The sequence below is a fragment of the Trichosurus vulpecula genome, chromosome 4, assembly GCF_011100635.1.
Source record: "Trichosurus vulpecula isolate mTriVul1 chromosome 4, mTriVul1.pri, whole genome shotgun sequence".
Lineage (NCBI taxonomy): Eukaryota > Metazoa > Chordata > Mammalia > Diprotodontia > Phalangeridae > Trichosurus > Trichosurus vulpecula.
The window spans coordinates 145,254,210-145,276,553 of NC_050576.1; the positions used below are offsets into that span (position 1 = coordinate 145,254,210).

General features: G+C 38.7%; 1 protein-coding gene across 1 annotated transcript in view; it reads right to left on the reverse strand.

The window, feature by feature from the left end:
• Positions 1-22,344, reverse strand: part of MTR (5-methyltetrahydrofolate-homocysteine methyltransferase) — a 138,107-nt gene that overhangs the window by 78,759 nt on the left and 37,004 nt on the right. Inside the window, exons 7-13 of the mRNA XM_036756287.1 lie at positions 18,695-18,801; positions 11,354-11,413; positions 10,823-10,917; positions 6,803-6,903; positions 4,963-5,024; positions 3,616-3,683; positions 424-503 (exon numbers count right to left, since the gene is read on the reverse strand). Coding sequence (XP_036612182.1) covers positions 424-503; positions 3,616-3,683; positions 4,963-5,024; positions 6,803-6,903; positions 10,823-10,917; positions 11,354-11,413; positions 18,695-18,801 — 573 coding nt within the window. The remainder of the gene's footprint in view (positions 1-423; positions 504-3,615; positions 3,684-4,962; positions 5,025-6,802; positions 6,904-10,822; positions 10,918-11,353; positions 11,414-18,694; positions 18,802-22,344) is intronic.

Below are 22,344 nucleotides of genomic sequence, written 5' to 3' on the forward strand. Positions count from 1 at the left end.
GACAAGGAACTAATGAGCTTAAGGGCCTTGATGGATTATGAAACCAAATAACTCGAGTCTAGACCACAAGTTGGAGGTAGGCCATGAACACCTGGCCCTAGTCAGGCTGAAGTCTTGGACTTGGGCTATAAGCTAAATTTGTACGATGGAAATCTAGCCACTGAGTGAAACCCAGTTAATGTCTGGCCAGATTTTACAGTTCAGCATTCAAGATATGTACCTTAGGTGGTCTTAATGTCCCACCCAAAGATAACTGACTGCCAGCTAGAAACTGCTGTTATAAAAGGATATCTTTTTCTTTGGCTCCATGAACAATTCCCATTCAACATATGATGTTATTAACCACGACAGACATGAAATGAACACACACCGAAATAAATCAATAATCTATGAAATCATAAAGGTCACTTCTCAAGGACTCACCTGACAGCAACATATGCCCTTCAAAAACAGCTGCAGGGGGAACTCTAGGTTTACAATTTTTTACAGCTTCCGCAATTTCCCTAGGTTGAAAAACAAAATAAAAACACTAAACCTGTAGCTAAATTAATATAAAGGAGTATCACTGGACTGCAAAAATTATGAATATTAAGAATTCAGAAAAGTATGGGGAGACCTACATGAATTGATGCAGAGAAGTAAGCAGAACCAGAGGAATATAGTTTGTGAATCAACAAGCATTTTATTAAGCCATTACTATGTACCAGGCACTGTGCTAAGTGCTGGAAATACATAGAAAAGCAAAATCAGTCCCTGCCCTCAAGGAGTTCACATTCTAATGACAATTAGAGAACACATCTAAGAAAATATACAAATAACTAAATATTAACAGGATATATACAAAAAGGATGAAAGGCAATTCTAGAGGGGAAAAAGGCACAATGACTATAATGTCACCAACAAAAGCCAACTGTGAAAGACAGCCATATCCAATCATATCCAATCTTGGCCCTAGAGAACAGATAATGAACCAAAATGTTCTCCACAGTACAGGTACAAAGCTGGTAGCGCCACGCTTCAAATCCAAAGCTTCTGGATGTACAAAGAGCTCTGGAGGTAAAATTTTGCATCGGCTTTTAAACACAATAGCTGTATTGGCTGGTTTTGCTTAACTGTTCTATGTGTCTGTCTAGTCCTATCCTGACCCCTAAGAAGCAGTTTCATATCACCAGCTGCCTCTTAGACACCTCAAACTGGATGTTCTACAGACACTTCAAATTCAATGTATCTAAAACAGAACTCTTTATCTCTCCTCAAACCCTTTTCTGGATTTCTCTTCCGCTGTCAAGGACATCATCATCCATTCACCCAACGTCCCATCTTAGTGGACATATCCTAAACTCCTGTTTGCGTTCACCCAATGCATCCAAACCTATCATCAAAGTCTTCTCTTTTCTACCTTCATCGCACCTATAGTATTCATCACCTTCTCTGAAGAGGAGGGGCCACAGCTGCCACTCTGCCATTTCTCACATGGATTACTGCAATCACCTTCTAATTAACTGTCCCCCTGCTTCAAGTCTTCTTCTCCATTCCGCTGCCCAAGTGACCTTCCTAAAGCACAGGGCTGACCATATCACACCATCCTCTCCCCGACTCAATAGAACTCCAGTGGATCCTTGTGACTTCCAGGATCAAATATAAAATCCCATTTGATACATGGGTCTTTTTTCAAAATTTATTTAATTTTTAATTTATGGAATAGAACGAGCATTTCCATAACATAATTTTTAAAAAGATGACTGCACATGAAACTGCAAATTGCTACTCCTTTTAAATATATAATACAGTTATCATGTAAATTTCTTTTAAAAGATGGCTACCACTACACACAAATATGTATATATGAAAATGTATACATGACCTAGATATACAAAGAGATACAACAAGGAGGTCTTTCTAGGTCTGCCACAGATCCCACATCTCCACTGCTAGTGCCTTCCCTCCAAGATTATTTTCCATTTTTGCTGCATATGCATCTTATATATAGTTACTTGTACGTTGTTTTTCTCCCCCATTAGAATATGAGCTCCTGGAGGGCAAGAACCATGTTTTTGCCTTCTTTGTATCCCTAGCACTTAACATAGTCCCAGCGCAAACAGTAAGCACTTAACAAATGCTTGTTGACTAAGTTGTAAGGGACAGTTCAATGTGACTGTAGTGGGGAAGAAATAGTCCTGGGAAAGCAATGTGATAAAAAAGAAAGGCATCAATTAACTTTTAAAAAGGCAAAGAGCCCCAGAAAAATTGGTTTTTTACTTCTTTCCACAAAGCAAAAGACTATGAGCCACTGGCTTACCAGTGAGAAATTGTTTAGGCTAAGCTAAAGGACATAGTTAGACAATACATTACAAACAAGGCAAAGAACATAGACAAGGCACAGTCTGCAATCATTTCCAGAAAGATTAAAAAATTAACATCATTCAACTTCTTCTAACACCCTAAACTTCAGAGCAGTCTTAGGCGTCAGACAATCATGGTTTCCATCAATCAGAAAACATGTCCTCCTAGCTATGACTGAAATTCTTCAATACTCCAATAAATCTGCCATCTCAGTGATGTGGGCATTGTTTCCAACAGAGCAGATCACAAGCCCTCCGTTCCTTCCCATTGTATACAACTCTCACTCACATCCTCCCTAAAAATTCAACACAGAGGGTCCATACGATGTGCTAGAGGCCTTCCCGGCTTTTCTCCTGATATTGCATGTACTAACAATGAAGCATGTAAGCCATCAATTGATTATCTCTAACCAGCATGACTCTCTCAAATTTTCCAGGACCAATAGGCATTTCCTACTCAAAGCCTCTACCCTGCATTCTCAAAGGAGGTATGCATATGGTACATAAAGTTCCACGAGATCATTTTTTAAAAATGGGAATAAAACCAAAACACATACAAAGAATAAATGGAAAGCAAAATGAAAAACTTAGAATTCAAATAATGGGATATATATGGGGTGTGTGTGTGTGTGTGTGTGTGTATGTGTGTAGTCAAATCTATGCTACCCAAAGAGAAATAATTGAAGTTTGAAAAATGTAATTCATCAGAAATTTTAACCAAACTCCAGAAGCAAAGAAAAATAAGCTGAGTCCCAAGCTTATAAGCATTTATCACGTGAGGAAACAGATTTAGCTGAATTGACTAGCTCAAGACCACAAACCTAGCCAATGGGACACTAGGACAAACAAGAATGTTCAATTCAGCTTATTTGCCTCTTCATTGTAAAGAACATTGGCCTCAGGAATCAGAAACCCTGGGTTCATGATACAGCTCTCCTCCTTTACTGGCCATTTAACCCTGAGCAAGTCACTTAATCTCTGTGAGCCCCAATTTCTTTATGAATAAAATAATAATACTTTCACTATCAATTTCACTGGGCCATGGTTAAGGAAAGCACTTAGGGGCCTATAAAACATTATGTAAATGTGAACTATTATAATTACCCTCTCCCACACACATAGAAAAGGAATTTAAATTGTTCTGAAAAATCTGGTTGTCCTTCGGAGTACAGATCTTGCCTCCCTCTTCTTTCCATGAAAATATTCTTCATTAAATCATAGTCCTTCCCCTATAAAACATGTCTCTCTGGGAGACAACCGTGGGTCACCTTACCTGATATGAGCCGGTGTGGTACCACAACAACCACCTACAACATTGACCAAACCATCCAATGCAAAGTTCTGAAAATAGATGCAGAAGATTGTGGATAGTTAGTGTGAATTCCAGAATTCCCTCATCAATCTAACAGGCTCAAAAAAAGACCTCTGCCTGCTGAATTTCTAGGCAGAATACTCTAAAGAGGGTTCAAAGAAAAACTGTTGAAGTATTTAACTATGGAAGTAAGTGCTAACACATAGCCTTCCCATCTGATTTCCAAAGTGGAGGCAAGTCAGGGTTATTTGAAATCTGCTGCAATATCAAAAAAAAAATTGCAGTGAGAAATTACCCTGTCAGTCTATCCCAATAGTTTTCTAAACCTACAGTGAGAGCAGGCTTAGACAGAATAAAGAACTCCTTACTAACTCCACCAGGAAATAAATTCCTGGCATTTATTGTAACAGTGGATCACAAATATTTCATCCTTTAAGAGTCAAAAACCACCGTGCAGGGAGAGAAGACATTCTCTTCCTTATCTGTCTAACAGGCTTCTTCTTTAAGAAATGAGCTCAAGTATTACCCTGACTCAGCAACACTTCCTAATCCAAGTTTTGTATTTGTGAGTTTTAGCAAAACTGTTGTTTTTATAAATGCCTCTCCCCAATCAGAGATGAACAATTTTTCAGTATGGCATTATTGATAGAAATCTGGAGTCCAGGAGACCTGCATTCAAATTCTACCACCTCTGCCCCATCCTGGCTACACGGCTCTAGGCAATCACCTAACCACTCCGTACACCCTGACAAGCCAAGTTTGCTCCCACTAAAATACTCTAATGTTAACATCCAACAAGAAAACCCTGGAGTCAGAAAGATCAATTAATCAATCAGTATTTATTAAGCATCCACTATGTCCCAGACACAAAGCTAAGGCTGGGGACACAACAGGAGCCAAAGGACAGACTCTGCCCTCAAGGAGGTCAGCCTCAGACTTTTGTGACCAGTGGCAAGTTTCTTAACCTCTCAGTGCCCCTAAGCAATGCTCTAAGAATACCATTTGGTGTTCTTCTCCAGCACTAAGCAGAGGGTCCTACATGTAGTAGTTGCATAATAAATATTGGTTCAAATGGAAAAAGAAAATACTTTCATTGAGAGGGGGCCTAGCATGGTCCTAAAACTTGGGAAAATTAGTTTCTGTTTCTAGATCTGCTACTACCTATCTATCAACATGCCAATGAACTTCTCTAGGCCTCAGTGTCTTCATATGTCAATGAGAAACTTTAACTAGATGCCTTCTAAGAGCCCTTCCAGCTCTAACAGTCTATGACACCTAAGAATTGAAAATTGAAGAAAAAGTCCAGACCTTTATGTGCATGGCAGTCATTTCAGGTGTTTCATCATACTCGCCAAAGGTATTGGGAAGACCTAAAGAAAGATTTTTAAACTGAGTATTATAATATACTTAATAAGACTAAAATATTCATATCCTTTGACTCAGAGACCCCACTGCTAGGTATATACCCTGAGGAGGTATACGATTAAAAGAAAGGTTCCATCTACACCAAAATATTTATAGCAACTTTTTGTAACAGATAAGCGCTAGAAATTAATTGGATGCCCATTGAGTGAGGAATAATAGTTAACCAAACTATGTGGTACATGACTGTCACTGAATGTTACTGTGCAATAAGAAACAATGAATATGATGAAGACAGAGAAAATGGTTATCATCATTATTAACTGATGCAAAGTGAAATAAGCTGAACCAGTAAAATAATATACACAAAGACCCATCACGATGGAAATGGAAATAAAAATATTAAAATAGCTAAAACAAAATGCTATAAAAATGGTGGCCAAGAGATATGAGAATGCACCTCTTTCCCTTCTTTGAAGAGCTGGGGAAGTATATGTATGGAATGCTACATATATTGTTCTGTTTTTCTCTTTTTCAATCTTTGTTATAGGAGATGTGTCTCTGAAAGGTGGTGGGGGTGGAATATGTTGGGAAATGTAGGTGATATCAATATCAATAAAATTTTTTTAAAACTACACATAAGTAACACATTGCCACTCTAAAAGCTCTAAATAGGAAAATAAAAAATGTCTCCCTGACTACAGTAGTAATTATGTGGGGGGGGGGACCACATAAGCATAAAAGTATGCCATTAAGCATTAAAAAAAAAAATACAAAGACATATCACACAAAAAAATAAAGAAAGAAAAGTATTTTATTTTCTGTTTTCATCCCAGGAAATGAAAAGTTCAAAGAAAGTCTAGAAAGAAAAAAAAGCTTCAAGCAGAAAGAAAGGTATTGGTCTCTTCTTCTCCCTCTCCTTGGAAATTATTCTTTCAAAATGACAGCTGTATTGTTCCACAACTGCTTAGGGGGGGAAATCATTATTTCTGTTTTGAACTAATGAGCATCTGCTATATTGCAAATAAATAAAAACTCATTAGTTTTATTTCAATTAAACCTCCCCAAGCACGAATTTGGCCTCTAACTCTCTACTTCTAGGTGTCATTTGTTATTCTCTTCTGCGAACTCTGAGTTCTCTTACTCCTAGTAAGAAATAAAATAAAACTAAAAAATCTGTAGATTTTTTTAAAAGATCTAAGGACCAGGTGGGCCCAAGAAACTCCATTTTAAAAAAAAAAAAAAAAAGTTCATAAGGCAGAATTTCCTAAAAAGAAAGAGTTGGATTGTGTGACTTTCCAACTCTACTATCCATCCTGAGTCTACAAAATAAACGTGTACCCAAAAGGACTATCTGTTAGCCAATTCTTAAGTATTTAGGAGCTGAATACATGATATGTAAATAATCCATACAAGGCACACGCTGACAAGTTACGGTGAGCCCCAAAAACAAACAAGACAAAAACAAACCCTAAAACATAAGAAATAAATGTATAGTTTTATTTTTTTATAAAAGAAAGGAAAAAGGAGAGACTATTTTTCCATTAGCACACAGAAGGGCAGGCAAGGGTGACTTCTCCGTCTCCAAGCTTTGTTTCTGGCAGCTTCATGGAGATTTTTGATGTTTCTCCAACATAAAGATAGTCAATGGCTTGAGCTTCTTAAAGGGCACTTCTGGACTAGACCATGCAAACAACATTTCTAAACTCAAAGCCAGATTGGCCCCTTTGCTTTTCTGTCTCTTATTAAAGCACCTGTATGTACAGGTACCCATTAAAACACACACCTGCATTGGGATAACAGAGGACATACGCTGTTGTACACTTGCCAATTGTTTCAATGAAAGGTCTCATTTCCAGGGCACCTAAGGCACAGTTTAATCCAAGGCTGGTGGAAAACAAAATAAGAGGTTACAGGCCTGCATTTCATATCAGAACATCATACAAGCCCTAAAAGTAGGTCTTGTCAGTCCCTCCCCTATCCAAAAACCTTTGGTGGTCCTTAGGTATACCACCCAAGGAATACAGTCTTACAGAAGCCAAGGCCCTCCACCACCTGCCTCCAATCTACCTTTCCAGTCTGAAATAACTTACATATACAAAGAGATATACCATAAGATAAAGATGTAGATAAGACACAGCCCCTGCCCTCAAGGAGCTTAGAATCTCCTAAGGGATAAAACACAAATATAGATATTATGTGACATTGTGTATTATGATAAAGAGCAGTGGTGTCAAACTCAAATGAAAATGGGGCCCAATAAACCACAACCTTTGTGGGAGCATATTGACTCAGAAAAATCACATTAGCATATCTATGTTTTATTATATTTTAAAAATTTTAATTGTTAAATATTTCCCAATTTCATTTTTATCTGGTTTGACCACATAGTAGTCCCCTGTTTGACATCTCTGGTTAAGAGAATTATGAAAGAAAGCTCTACAAAGAGACCAAGAGAAACCCAATAAAATATAAATTCCTTGAGAGAAAGATCTGCTTTATTTTTCTCTATATATTACCAGTGAATGAAGTAGGCCCTTCATAAATACTTACTGATTCCTGGAGGACTGGCATTTGGCCTGGGCTTTAATGACTGAACAGGTGTGGAAGGACATAAGACAAGAAAGATAGTTCAAGAGTGTAGAGTGTGTACCGAAAATAAACCCAGAAAGGTAGAGGGTGCCACATTGAAAAGGGTCTTCAATGTCAAACAGAGGACTCTGAATTGAACATTACTAGGATGGCTAATGGAAAGCCACTAAAGAATTTTGAGCGGAGAAATAATATCACCAGATCTCAGAAGAGGAAAGAATGATTCTAACAATGAGTGGTATAAAAGCTAGATATGGGGCAATTAAACTGAAGACCAAAATGGGGGAGCCAATAAAATAGGAGGCAAATTGATGTTACAGGCTACTCCAGGGGATGAATTAAAGGTCTAACCCAAGGCTCCAAGTAGCATCTAGATGGTATTTAGTTAACATATTTCCCCAGCTGTCCCCTGCTTGACTGAATAAGCAAAGAAAGGCTCCCTTTTAGATCTCTTTCAGTTTTGTCCAAGAAAACATAAGCTTTATCTCAAACTCCTCATTTCCATGCACATACTGAATCTTCTCATTCAATCTGGGCTACTCTCTGTTCCCTAATCCTGCCCTGCCCTCTCCTGGCTTCTATGCCTTTTTCATGTACCCTCCCTCATGTCTGGAATGGATTCTTCCCACATCTCTGTATCTTTTTATTAAAAAAAAAAAATCCTTTACTTCCTTTTAGGATCAGATGCTTTCTCTTCTCCCTCCTCTAGCCTCTCATCCCACTCTGGAACTCTCCAAAGCATTCACCACATTTTAGCTTATATTATAGTTATTTGTGTGCATGGTTTATCTCCCTACTGGATTGTAAATTCCTTGGGGACAGACAGGGGGTTTCTCACTTTATCTTTTTCCTTCAAAGCTAAATATTCATCATCAGCAATAATGACGAAGAAATAACAAAGTACAAGAAAAGAGCTAGCACCTTAGTTCAAGTGATTTTCTCATTAAAAAAGCATTGTGGTCCAGTAAGTTGTTTTAAACTTGAAGTCAGGAAAGACTTGGGTTTGAATCTCGGCTCAGACACTTAGATACTGTGGGACAACAAGCAATTCCCTCAATCTCTCTAAGACTCAGTTTCTTTACCTATAAGATGGAGAGCAGTTTGCTGAATTGTTTCTTTTCTTTCTTAATCTTTCTCTCAAGGATCAGCTTGATGGGGACTAAAGGGAGGGGTAGACAGATTCAGAAATGAGTGTGACATAACAAGGAAATGCATGCTTTCTTTCCCTCCCATCGAGACTGTTAGGACTTGTGCAGTCTTCTCCCATTAGAATGTAAGCTCTCCAAGGGGAGGGACTGTTTTATAATTGTATCCTCAGCAATTAGCTGCACCATTGCCTGGGACAGAGTAAGCGCTTAATAAATCTATCAATAAAGATAATTTTTTTTTGACGGAGAGAGGCATGGTAATTCTGATGTAACACAGTACCAGCCAAGAACTGCCTAAGTGAAGTAACATAAGTGATGGCATCAGAAAGATGTGCGACTTGGAAAGGGGGACCACGCATGAAATATAAAGTAGGAATAACTGACACACAACCCTGTGCTCCATGGGGACCACCGCATGGCAACAGAACCACTAGAAAGCCCCAAGGAACTTTGGGGTAGGGTGAACTTGTTGTTGTTTGTCTTTCCTTTTCAAAGAGGACCGTGACATCAGCCAGGTGATGTCATGCCTTGCAAGTGAAGTGGATTTAAGTGGTGGAGGACTGGAAACAACACAGTCAAAAGTCCCACAAAATGAGAGGGCACAGATGGGTTGTGATCTGTACCCTTGGTAGAAGTATGAATGGCAAAGAAATGAGATACATCCATGTTCTGAAATAAGGCTGAGAGAATCAAGAAGGGGAGGGGAGACAGAATCAGAAGAGCTCAGCACAGATGTCCATGGCCCCTAAGAAAGCACACACCTCAGCCAGTCACCTGCTAGAGGATCCCATGTGAAAAGCAAGCTGGAATAGACTCAAGAGATGCCTGAAGTAAAACAGAGAAAATAATGGGTAGCATTTACATACCAAGCTATGCTAATCTCATTTGATATGCACCAGAAAACTAGTAAGAAAATAGATGCTGAGGCCAAGAAAGGGTCCCTTTACTTACTCATACAGTAAGTATCTGAGACAGGATTTGATCTCAGGTCATCCTGACTCCAAGTCCACCTTTCTATCTACTGAGCCACTTGACTATCTGGAGAACAGGGCTGTGATCCCCTCTTGCTGGCCACTCAATCAATAAACATTTATTAAGGGCCTGCTATGTGCTAGGGACTTCACTAACCACAGAGGATACAAGAAAAGAAAAAGACAGTCAATCCTGGCCTTCAAGGAGCTCACAATCTAATGGAGGAGACAACAAGCAAGCTACAGACCAGATATTTAGGAAATAATTAAAAGAAGGATGGTACTAAAAGTTTAAGAGGAGTTGACTGGAGTTGGAACTTGAAGGGAGCCAGAAGAGGGAGAGCATTCCAGGTATGGGGGACAGCCAGAGAAAATGCCAGGAGCAGAGAGATGGGGGTGTCTTATTTATGGAAGAGCGAGGGGGTCGGTGTCACCGATCAGAGAGTACATGGTGGGGAGCAAAACATAAGCAGACTGGAAAGGCAAGAGGGGGCTAGGAGATGAAGGGCTCTGAACATCAAAAAGAAGATTTTTATGTTTGATCCTGGAGCCAACAAAAGTCACTGGAGTTTATTAAGGGGGGATAGAGAGGGGTCATGGATGGACCTGTGCTTTAGAAAGATCATTTTGGTGCTGAATGGGGGACAGATTAGGACAGGAAAAAGATCTGAGGCAGGCAGACCCATCAGCAGGATGTTACAACAGCCCAGGTGTGAGGTAGTAAGGGCATGCATCAGGTAGTATTGTCAGGAAAAAAGCACCAAGCGGCAGCATCAGGAGAAAAAACAGTAAGAAATGCTCTCTTCCCTGGCCTAAATATGCTATCTTCAAAAAGCAGCTGGCTTACATACATTTCAATTCGATAGATATCAAGTGTGTAAACTACCTGTTATCTGCGATGGATCTATGGGAAACGGAGGGAGAGGGATACTGCAGAAACTATGATGATGTAGAAAACAAGACACTAATAAAAACTTAAGGCACGCAATAAACACGTAAGACACTTGGTAGGTGCTAGGTATAAGACAAAGATAAATAACAGTCTCTTCCCTCTGAACAAGAAAAACTGAGTGAAAATAAAGGCTATTCTCTCACCATAGTGGTTCTGCATGGGTCACACTGATGACAAATGCCTCTCCCGTCTGTCCAGAAAGAGTTCGCCCACTCATATCCACAACAGTCCCTGAAACCTAGATTTTTAAAACCAGGGTCAAATTTAAAATTGCAAAAACAACATGTCATGAACATACTCTCTGTATTTGTTTCAATAAAATAAATAAAAAAATAAATAAAAAATAAAATAAAATAAAATAAATAAATATATATAAATATATAATTCAATAAATCCTTGGAACTCAAAGAAACTACTTCTCTGGCTAAGAACAGCCTTAAAATATATCATAAAAGACTCTGACCCTACTTTTCCCTCTTCCTCCACCCCAAGTTCTGTGACAAAACCTCACTGCTTTAGGGACAAAAGATTCACCATATGTCAGATTAGAGGGAAGAGGGGCCAGGCTGGACACAGGTCCCATAAGATGAAGTCTTTCCAACCCAATATCTGCCCTCAATTCAAAGAGAAGAATAAAATATATCTTCTGAGAAACAAATAAGCTTTTAACTTACAAAGATAGGCCGGGGATCATAATCCTCTTCAAAGAGTTCCTGGAGTGCAAACAAAGCTGCCTATATGAAAATGAGAGATTTTTGAGATTCATTTCAAGGTCAAGTCAGTCTAGTCAGTAGCAGATAAAGTAGTCTCTGATTGTAAAAGCATCAGCTCTTTTTTTATACTTCCATGTGTAACAGGTTGTAGAAGTCCTCTGAGGGCAGGGATGAAACACATCCATCACACTTTAAGTTAACCTCCTTGTTCAACTATGAATGACTTAAGCTATTCTCAGCAATACAATGATCCAAGACAACTGGGAAGGACTTATGATAAAAATTGCTATCCATCCCCAGAGAAAGAACTATGTCTGAATACAGATTGAAGCATTTTTTTTTACATTATCTTTTTTGGGTTTTTTGTCTGTTTTCTTTTACAACATGACTAATATGGAAATATGTTTCACATCTCTACATGTGTATAACCTATATCAAGTTGTCTGCCTTCTCAATGAGGGGAGTGGGGAAAAGAGAAGAATACAGAACTCGAAATTATAAAAATGAATGTTAAAAATTGTTTTTACACATAACTGGGGGAAAACAAAATACTAAATTTTTTAAAAGGTTAACCATCTTGGAGATAATCCACATATGGGAAATGGACCAACCATAAGAAGCTAATAAACATTTGGAGAACAGTGTTCCATGTCTACCCATTTCCCAACAAAATTAAAAAGGTAAAACTGAGAAAGACCTGGGAAATTGAGATGTCATCCCCTCTTGCTCTCCATAAGAAAACATAACCATTTCTTCCCTGGGCTGCATGCTGCTATCTTCAGAAAGCAGCTAGTTTACATACAGTGCAAATCAATAAACATTTTTTATGTGCATGCTGTACATAAGGCACTGTCTTAAGTACACGGGGACAATTCAAGAGTACTAGGGTCCAGTTACAGTGAGTGCAAGAATCATAATGCCACAACAGAACGTATACTCTGGATTTCAAGGAGAAGGAGGTAGAGAAGAGAAGAATGACAATATTTCAGAAAATCAGGGAACCAATATTTATTAAGCATCCTTTGGTACCCAGCATGGTACTAGGTGCATAATGATTTGTAGAGTATCAATCAGTCTCTGTCCTCAGGGAAATACAGAAAACCATAACTAATCTGACTACCAACATAATTACTGACAATTACAGCTTATTACAAATTTGCTTCAAACATCTCAAGCATGACCACTTTGAATAATAAAGAAAATAAATACTGACTGAAATGTCATCCCCAGAAAGATCATTTCCTCTTGAAAATCTAAAAAAAAAGCTGTTCTTTTTCCTCCACCCACAAACACATCTAAAAACTAGTGGGGGGCAGAGCCAAGATGTCAGAGTAAAAGCAGGGACTTGCTTGAGTTCTCCTCCAAACCTCTCCAAATACCTGTAAAAAATGACTCTAAACAAATTCTAGAGCAGTAGAACCCAAAAAATGACAAAGTGAAACAAATTTCCAGCCCAAGACAACCTGGAAAGTCGACAGGAAAGGTCTATTGCACCAGGCTGAGAGAGGAGCGAAAATCAACACTGGCCATGCGTGCAGAGACTGGGGCCCCAGTGCATTGAATCACTGGCAGCTGTGGCAATTTCCAGATTTCTTAACCCACAAACGCCAAAGACAACTTAAGAAGGTCAGTTGGAAGTCTGCAGCACCTGGGTGAGAGAGGAGCCCAGTCTAGCCCTGGCCCTGGGCGGCAAAGGCAGCAGCAGCGGTGGCAGCAGCTACTTCCAGAGCTCTTGGCCCATAGCTTGTGGGCAGATGAAGCAGCTGATCAGAGGGGGATTGCAGAAATCTCCTTGCTGGTGCTGAGGCAGGATCCTCTTGCTTTGTCTATGCTTGGATCTGGGTCTCAGTCCTGGGTAGCGGTCCTGGGGTGAGGAGGAGTGCTGGTGTGGAGGAACTTTTGGCAGAGGTGGAGAGGGAATCCTCCTCACAGTACCAAGACATAAAAGAATGCTTGTGGTCACTCATAGACCAGAGCACAGGCCAAGAGAGGAGTAAACACCTCTGCTTTGATCATATCACCTTGGAAGAACTAAAAATTTACAGGTCCCTAGAAATACTTCTGAAAACAGCTACACAAAACCCCTGAAGCTTAGGACAGTACACCTTCAACATTGGAAGCAGAGTCGTATTTTAATAAAGAGCTAAAAAGTCAAGTAATTGGCTAGGACAATGAGCAGACAGAGGGAAAAACTCAGACTATAGAATTATTTTGGTGATAAGAAAGATCAAAACATACAACCAGAAGAAGACAACAAAGTCAAAGAGCCCACATCAAAAGCCTCCAAGAAAAATACGAATTGGTCTCAAGCCATGGAAGACCTCAAAAAGGATTTTGAAAATCAAGTTAGAGAAGTAGAGGAAAAATTGGGAAGAGAAACTAGACTGATGCAAGAAAATCATGAAAACCAAGTCAACCGCTTGCTAAAGGAGACCCAAAAAATATAACACCTTAAAAAATAGACTAATTCAAATGGCAAAAGAGGTTCAAAAAGCCAATGAGGAGAAGAATGCCTTAAAAAGCAGAATTGGCTAAATGGAAAAGGAGATCTAAAAGATCACTGAAGAAAATAATTCCATAAAAATTAGAACGGAGCAAATGGAAGCTACTGGCTCTATGAGAAATCAAGAAATTATTAAACTAAACCAAAAGAATGAAAAAATAGAAGACAAGGGTGAAATATCTCATTGAAAAAACAACTGACCCAGAAAACAGATGCAGGAGTGATAATTTTAAAATTATTGAATTACCTGAAAGTCATGATCAAAAAAAGAACCTAGACATCATCTTTCAAGAAATTATCAAGGAAAAATGCCCTCATATTCTAGAATCAGAGGGGAAAATAGAAACTGCAAGAATCCACCAATCACCTCCTGAAAGAGATCCTAAAAGGAAAACTCCTAGGAACATTGTAGCCAAATTCCAGAGTTCCCAGGTCAAGGAGAAAATATTGCAAACAGCCAGAAAGAAACAATTCAAGTATAGTGGAAACACAATCAGGATGACAAAAGATTTAGCAGCTTCTACATTAAGGGATATTCTGGAGGTCAAAGGAGCTAGGTTTAAAACCAAGAATCACCTATCCAGCAAAAATTGAGTATAATACGTCAGGGGAAAAAAAATGGACCTTCATTGAAATAAGAGGACTTTCAAGCATTCTTGATGATGCTTTGAAGATCAATAAAAGAGATGAATAAAAAATTTGACTCTCAAATACAAGAATCAAGAGAAACATGAAAAGGTAAACAGGAAAGAGAAATCACAAGGGACTTATTAAAGTTGAATTGTTTACATTCCGACATGGAAAGATATTTGTAACTCATGAGACCTTTCTCAGTATTAGGGTAGTTGGAGGGAAGGTATAGACAAAGGGCACAGGGTGAGTTGAACATGAAGGGATGATATCTCAAAAATAAAATTAAGGAGTGAAAGAGGAATGTACTGGGAGGAGGAGAAAGGGAGAGGTAGAATGTCATAAATTATCTCACATAAAAGAGACAAAAGTTTTTACAATGGAATGAGTGAACCTTACTCTCATTGGAATCAGCTGAAAGAGGGAATAACATACACACTCAATTGGATATGAAAATCTAGTTTACCCTGCAGGAAAGTAGGGAAGGGAATAAGAGAGGGAGGATGATAGAAGGGAGGGTAGATTGGGGTAGTGGGTAATCAGGAGCAAACACTTTTGAGGAGGGACACAGTCAAAGGAGAGAACAGAATGGGGAGCAGGACAGGATGGAGGGAAATATAGTCTTTCACAACATGACTGTTATGGAAGTGTTTTACATGACTACACACGTATAACCCATATTGAATTACTTGCCTTCTTAATGAGGGTGGGTGGGGAAAGGAGAAGAGAAAGAATGTGGAACTCAAAGTTTTAAAAACGAATGTTAGAAATTGTTTTTACCTGCAACTGGGAAATAAGATATACAGGCAATGGGGTATAGAAATATATGTTGCCCTAGAGGAAAATAGAAGGGAAGGGGATGGGGGGGGGCATAAGGAGGGAGGACAGATTGGAGGAAGGGGCAATCAGATTGCACTCTGTCTTGGGGTGGGGGGAGGGGAGAAATGGGGAGAAAATTTGGAACTCAAAATCTTGTGGAAGTGAATGTTGAAAACTAAAAATAAATTAATAAAGTAAAAAAAAATAAATACTTAGAAGAAAAAACAAACAAAAGAAAAATTGGTTTCTGCTTTCTATGTATCTCTATATAGTACATACATAGGACTAGAGATTTAGAGCTGGAGGGGTCCATCCCAGAGGCAACCTAGTCCAACCCCATCATTTTACAGATGAAGAAACTGAGGCCCAATGGAATTAAGTGACTTACCCAGAGTGACCAGGTTAGTAAGAATAAAAGGTGGGGTTTGAAGCCAGATGCTCCGATTTCGGAGCATGTATTCCTTTCTATGGTACCGTACAGCTTCCATGGGACAAGACTCAAAAAACTGTGATCTCAGAAGGCATGAATAGGAGCACAGCATTTGGTACAAGGGAAGGAATGCCTACTCCTGCTATGTAGCCTGAATTCACAGTCTGGCCACATCTGGAGAGACCCACTTCTGGGTATGTTTTTAGGGATTCAACCACAGAACTTAAGTTGTCTCATAAACTCCCCTTCAGAGCCTAGGTAACTCTTTATCAAATACATAACAGAAAGGATTCCTATATTATGTAAAAGGTTGAATTTGATGACTTCTAAGGTCCCTTCCAATGTTAAAATTTTATAATTTAAGTCCTATTTCCACAGAACTTAGGAAATATGTCTGCATGGAAAGGTCCTATGAGTGGCATACTTTACGATGTAATTCAGTACAAAACTTCAACGTGGAATAAAATGTCTCAGTCATTCCATTTGTAGAACACATGGCTTTGAAGTGTATCCTATCATTTGATCTTTATAACAACCCCTGTGAAGTAGGCAGAAAGACCATTATTTCCTCCTATATTTACAGGTCAGGAAACAGAAGCTCACACTTGCTTGTCCAAGGTTTCACAATTAGTTTATTAAGTGACCAGGACTAGAACCCAAATGTCTTCTTACTCCTCCTAATCTAAGGCTCTTTGCACTATATTAGATCAAGCAAAAAAAAATCAAATATTAATAGTAGCATTTTTTGTGGTAGTAAAAAACTAGAAACAAAGGAGATGACCACAATTGGGGAATGACTGAACATACTATGGGACAGAAATGTAAGAGAATTTGTCACTGTTTTATTCAGTTGTTCAAGTTGTGTCCAACTATTCTGTCCATGTGGTTTTCTTGGCAAAGATACTACCGTGGTTTCCAATTTCCTTCCCCAGTGGATTAAAGCAAACAGAGGTTAAATGACCTGCCCAGGTCACATGGCTAGGAAGTGTCAGAGGCTACATTTGAACTCAGATCCTCCTGACTCCAGGCCCAGCACTCTATCCACTGAGCCACCTTGCTACCTATGTAATGGAATACCATAGACTTAAAGAAAAAATGGATATAAGAAATTCACACAATCATGGGAAATCTTCTAACGAATTGATGATGCAACTTAAGTAAGCAAAACCAGAAGAAAAATAAACATAACGACTACAATAATGAAAAAAGAAAACAACACTAAGGAGAGGCCAAATTATAATTTTAAGGACCATCCTGGTCCCAGGAAACAGATAATGAAGCATGGATTTGGTGCCAGAGAACTTGGGTTCAAGTCCTATCTCTGTCACTATGTGTGTGACTTTGAGCAAAGAGGAATGGCCTACAGAGCAGCTACAAACCTAGGATCCCATGACCCTCCTCCCCTTCAGAAGAGAGGTGGGGGACTAGGGACAAAGAGTAGAAGACATACGGTACACTACATCCACAATCTATCCAGAGTGTACAGCATACTTAGAAAATGTTTGTTTATGCATCTTTCTTAGCTTTTTTTTTTTTGATTGAAAGGGATGGTCAAAGCAGAAAGTTGAGGTATATATATGGAAATGAAATAAGTGTAAAAGAGACATCAATAAAACTTTTTTTAAAAAATAAATTAATTCCTAAGGTTTTCAATATTTCCTCAAAATCTTTTATTCTAATCCATCTTAATAGCTCCATTATACTAATGTACCAAAATGTGTTTACACATCCCCCAATTATTACATTTTAGTTGCTTCCAGTTGTCTGAAGTTACAAACAATACTTTTGTGAATATCTTTGAAGAGTTATGGTTTTTTTTTAATGTAATACTTTCACGGTACACACTCAATAATGGATGTAACTATGACTATTTTCTGACTGGATCCAGGATTTCATCAGCTGAAGAAACTCCCCATGAAAAAATTCCCCTATGAATGTAGATTGGCACCTTATTTGTACCTTATAGTCTTAAGAGAGCTCCATGGAAGACTGAATTTACTGACCTGCCCAAGGGTCCACAGCTACCACGTGTCAGAGGCAGACCTTGAACCCATCCTCCAACCCAATGCTAGCTCTCTGTCCATTACACCACACTGCCTTTCAAGCATGAATGCATAAGAGGAAAAATGAATTAAGAATGGACTAGAGAAAAACTGATGGAGACAGGGAGGGAGCAAACGAAAAACCATTATGACACTTTATGGAATAAATTTCATTTATTTAAATGTTAAAAGTTGCAAAGCAAGTTTAATTGATGGTAATGAAGTTCAATATTGTTTATAATAAATCATTTTAAATAATTAGCTGGTTTTTTGAAAAGGTGTGAGAGCTATAAGAAAACATATCAATGTCAACTTCCAAAGCTGATAAAACAAGGAATGATTATTCATATTACGAAAGGACTGAGTGCTTTATAAAAACCATTCCCTTAAATACTGTGATCCTCTAATACATTTGGTGTTAGGAGCTATCTCCCTGACCAAAAGAAATGATTGTAAAGCAACTAAAATGATAACTAAGTCAATGAGAAGTAAGGAAGCTTAAAAGAAAAAAGAAAAAAAAGACTTTCCAAAAGTATCCATCTCTTTCAGAAAAAGTGAGATAAACCTGAATTGAAAGATATTTGAACTCTTTAACAAAAAAGCTACATTATTTTGATAGATCTGTGACTTCCATGTGATGGATTCACCCTCCATTACTTCAACCCATGTTTTATCATGTTTATACTCTAAAATTTAAGGAGAAATTGGATTGGGGGAAATCTGTTTTCTAGTCTCTTATACATATTTATGATAATAACATTTTACAAAGGATGAAAATAAGGATGGTGCTTAACTCAATAAGGGGTATGAGTGCCTTCTCACCAAATTTAGGGGGTCTTTTTCCCCTCTTGCCACCAAATTTTCCTCCCTAAACTCACCTTAGCATTGGCAGTATCGAAAATAGTTTCTACCAATAAGATGTCAACTCCACCATCTAGAAGTCCTCTGGCCTGTTCTTGGTAAGCTTCAACCAGTTCATCAAAAGCTGAAAAACAGAAACCATACAAAGTACATCAGTCAACAAATATTTACTGAACACCCACCACATGGACAGTCCTGTCCATCTAGTCTATCTCAGGAAAAGACTTCGCCTTGGGTGAACCATGTATTTAAACTGCAGAGTTCAAGGGTATCACTGCTCTTTGCAAGTCACAGGTATGAGACAGTGTGGAGACTTGTGATCCACTTGTGCAAACACAGAAAAACAAACATAGGGTCCCCTGCATAATCATTACATGTGCAGGAGAGAAACACTAGCATTTGAGGCTTGCTCTTTCTGGCTATAAAATAGATTTTCTGCTTCACATAAGAGATGGTTTTTAATAAACTGAGATCGGAGTATGCATCTCCTCCTCCTCCTCCTTCTTCTTCTTCTCCTTCTCCTTCTTCTCCTCCCCTCCCTCCCTCCCTCTCTCTCTCTCTCTCTCAGCATTTCCTGCAACATAACATAATTTTCCTGTCAGGAAGCTCCTCCTCCCACCACATGTGACTTAGGCTTCCTGTGACGTAAGCAGGTCACATGGGCCTATTAATGGGTGGGAAAGATCTTCAAATCTAAATTGCTACTACACCTACCAAACTAAATGTGAAGAGGTATATATTGCTGCCCTATTCAAAAACGAACTGTTATACTTCCCTTTACTATCGATCTCACTTTCCTTTAAAAGCAAAAAAAAAAAAATAAGAATGTTCTTTTACATCCCCTAGAATAATAAACATATTCTTTTACATCCCCTACTTTTGGATGGCCCACTAATTTTAGCCTGTTCAAATTCCCTACAACTTTTAAAAACTGCCTTTGGTCATCTGGAGAAATGATTCAAGCTGGACTTAAGATCCCCACAGGCTGACACTTCTATGCCTGAATCACTGAACCACCAAAAGAGAAGGGCTAAGTAAGACCGAAGGTGTGCTGGCAGACTGCTGGGGGAGACTCTGCACTGCCTACCTGTCCTCACCATGTAATCTGCTCCAGTCACCTACCCTCCTCAGGAAGCCCTGAAAATCTTAACCAAATGGATGAAAAATTAATTCACCCAAAACAGGAAGAAAAGCTGTTAACTCTTCAAGCAACCTCAAAATCAACTTGAGTGGGTAAGACAAGAACTAATTCAAAGTAACCAAGTCTTTCATGGGGTCAAAAAACCCAACCTTATAAGTGCAAAATGGGAGAAGCATCTTGCTCTACAGTAGCATGTCTGCTGAGGATCTCAGGGATTTTACGGCATGTAAGCTCAATTAATCTAAGGGATGAGTGGGCAGTGGACAAATATTTTTAATAATACTCTCCCCAATACTGATAATATTCTTCCTTAGGTTATACAAGACTCTTATGGCAGAGGTACTCCCATGCAGATTCAGTGACAAGTTGTTGGGCTAGGAAAGTCTTTGGGTGGTAGACAGTCTTTAAACCCGCAGTGTGAGTCTTGCAAACTCAAAAATCAATAATTCAATTTGTGGATCTTTTTTCCTTCCTTCCTTGATCCTCTGTCACTTTCCCTGCCTTTAGAGAAAGGTAGGCAAAAAAATAGAGAATAGGGCCTGCTTAAAGGTGATTTTCCTTTCCCTTAGCAGCTATAGGCTAAAGGTTTGGAGAAAGAGGTACTGGCTTAATTAAGATTTCATCATTGTCCATATATGTTTTAAAGTAAAATATATCTACTCTCTTTTATCAGAGAGTTAAAAAGGTCTTGCAAAATTTAATCCCAACAAAGAAATCCAAAGAGTGACCTAGTTAAAGCAGGTTCCATTTGTTAAAAAACTGCCAGGACAAAAGTGGGACAGACTGAGGGGTAAACCCTATAGTAGGAGCCAGAAACCCTTTATAATTGTTTGCATTTATGTAACACCTTAAGATTTATAAATGGGCAGCTAGGTGGCAAAGTGGATAGAATGCCAGGCCTGGAGTCAGGAAGACTCATCTTCCTGAGTTCAAATCCAGCCTCAGACACTTACTAGCTGTATGACCCCAGGCAAGTCACTTAACCCTGTCTGCCTCAGTTACCTCATCTGTGAATTTAACTGGAGAAGGAAATGGCAAATCACTGCAGTATCTTTGCCAAGAAAACCCCAAATGGGTTCACAAAGAGTAGGACACAACTGAAACAACTCAACGACAAAATTTATAAATACATATGATATAATTTAATGTGTACCAGAATAAAGTTAAAAAAAAAAGTTATATCCATTTTACGGATAAGAAAACTGAGACTTAAGAGAGGCTGAGTGACCTGCTCAGGATTACTTAGCCATATAGAAGAGCTAACAAATCTTTAACTGTTACAATGCTTTCTATACATATCTGGCCCATGTAGTCCTATACTTCTTTATAATTATGCATATAAGGATATACTGGTGGTTCTTAGAACATTGTTAACATTTAGCATTATCTTTCCTTACTCTAGAGAATGTAAGTAAATTAATATTGTTTGCTCAGACATGCATGCCCACTTATATGTAACTAAGGAAGGGTATCATAATAGATAAAGAGCCAGCCTTGGAGTCAAGAAGATGTGGGGTTCAAACACCACCCTTGACACATACTGGCTGAGGGACCCAGCACAAATCACTTAGCCTCTCAGTGATCAAGGGAATCCTCCAAGATTATAAAGATGCAGAGAAAGAGATGACAGGCATTGGTAGAGAAAGCTCCCTCATCTGGGAATTCCCTCTACCAATGAAATCACAGATCCAGTACCTATCCACCATATATATATATGTGTGTGTGTGTGTGTGTGTGTGTGTGTTTGTATGTATATATGTATGTATGTATATGTATGTATGTACATGTATATATGTATATATGTATATATGTGTGTGTTTGTATGTATGTATATGTATATATGTATGTATGTATATGTGTGTATGTGTGTGTGTGTGTGTGTGTGTGTGTGTGTGTCTATATTTTGTATCACTAAAACCTTTCTCCTTCGCTAGAATCTTGCACATGGAAATTTTATTTTCCCTCCTTATAAAATCAAAGTTAGCATTCTGAAAGTAGAATCCCAAAGGAAAAACCCCATAGCACCTCTGTAAAGGCTTTTTATTCCTCCTCTTACCAGGGAACAATCCAAGGACATCCTCCAGGCACCTGCCAGATAATTAGCATGTATCCTGTAAGTGTTAATTACTCCTCACTTTTTTGCTTTCATTCGTAAAACCAACTGCGGTCTCTCTTTCTTTTCCCCCAAATATCTTCATAGACAAAGGTACCATGTGGTCCCAGATGGCCTCACTATACCTAACATTGTGGACAAGATTCTCCACACATCCCTCTTTTTAGTTTACCTTGGGTAAATCAAGGTAAATTTCATCATTATCATCCTTTCAACCAATTACTGTGCTCAAAGATCCAAAAGCATATCTCTGAAAGTGCTGAGTAGCAGACTGGACGCACTCTGCTCTACCAATCACCATCCTGGAATCTCCCCAAAAAAAGGGGGAAGCATATCTTAGAAGCATCAGAGATGGGACCTTTTTTACATAAGGAGGGAAGGGTAGAAAACCATCTTTGGAGCTACCACAACAC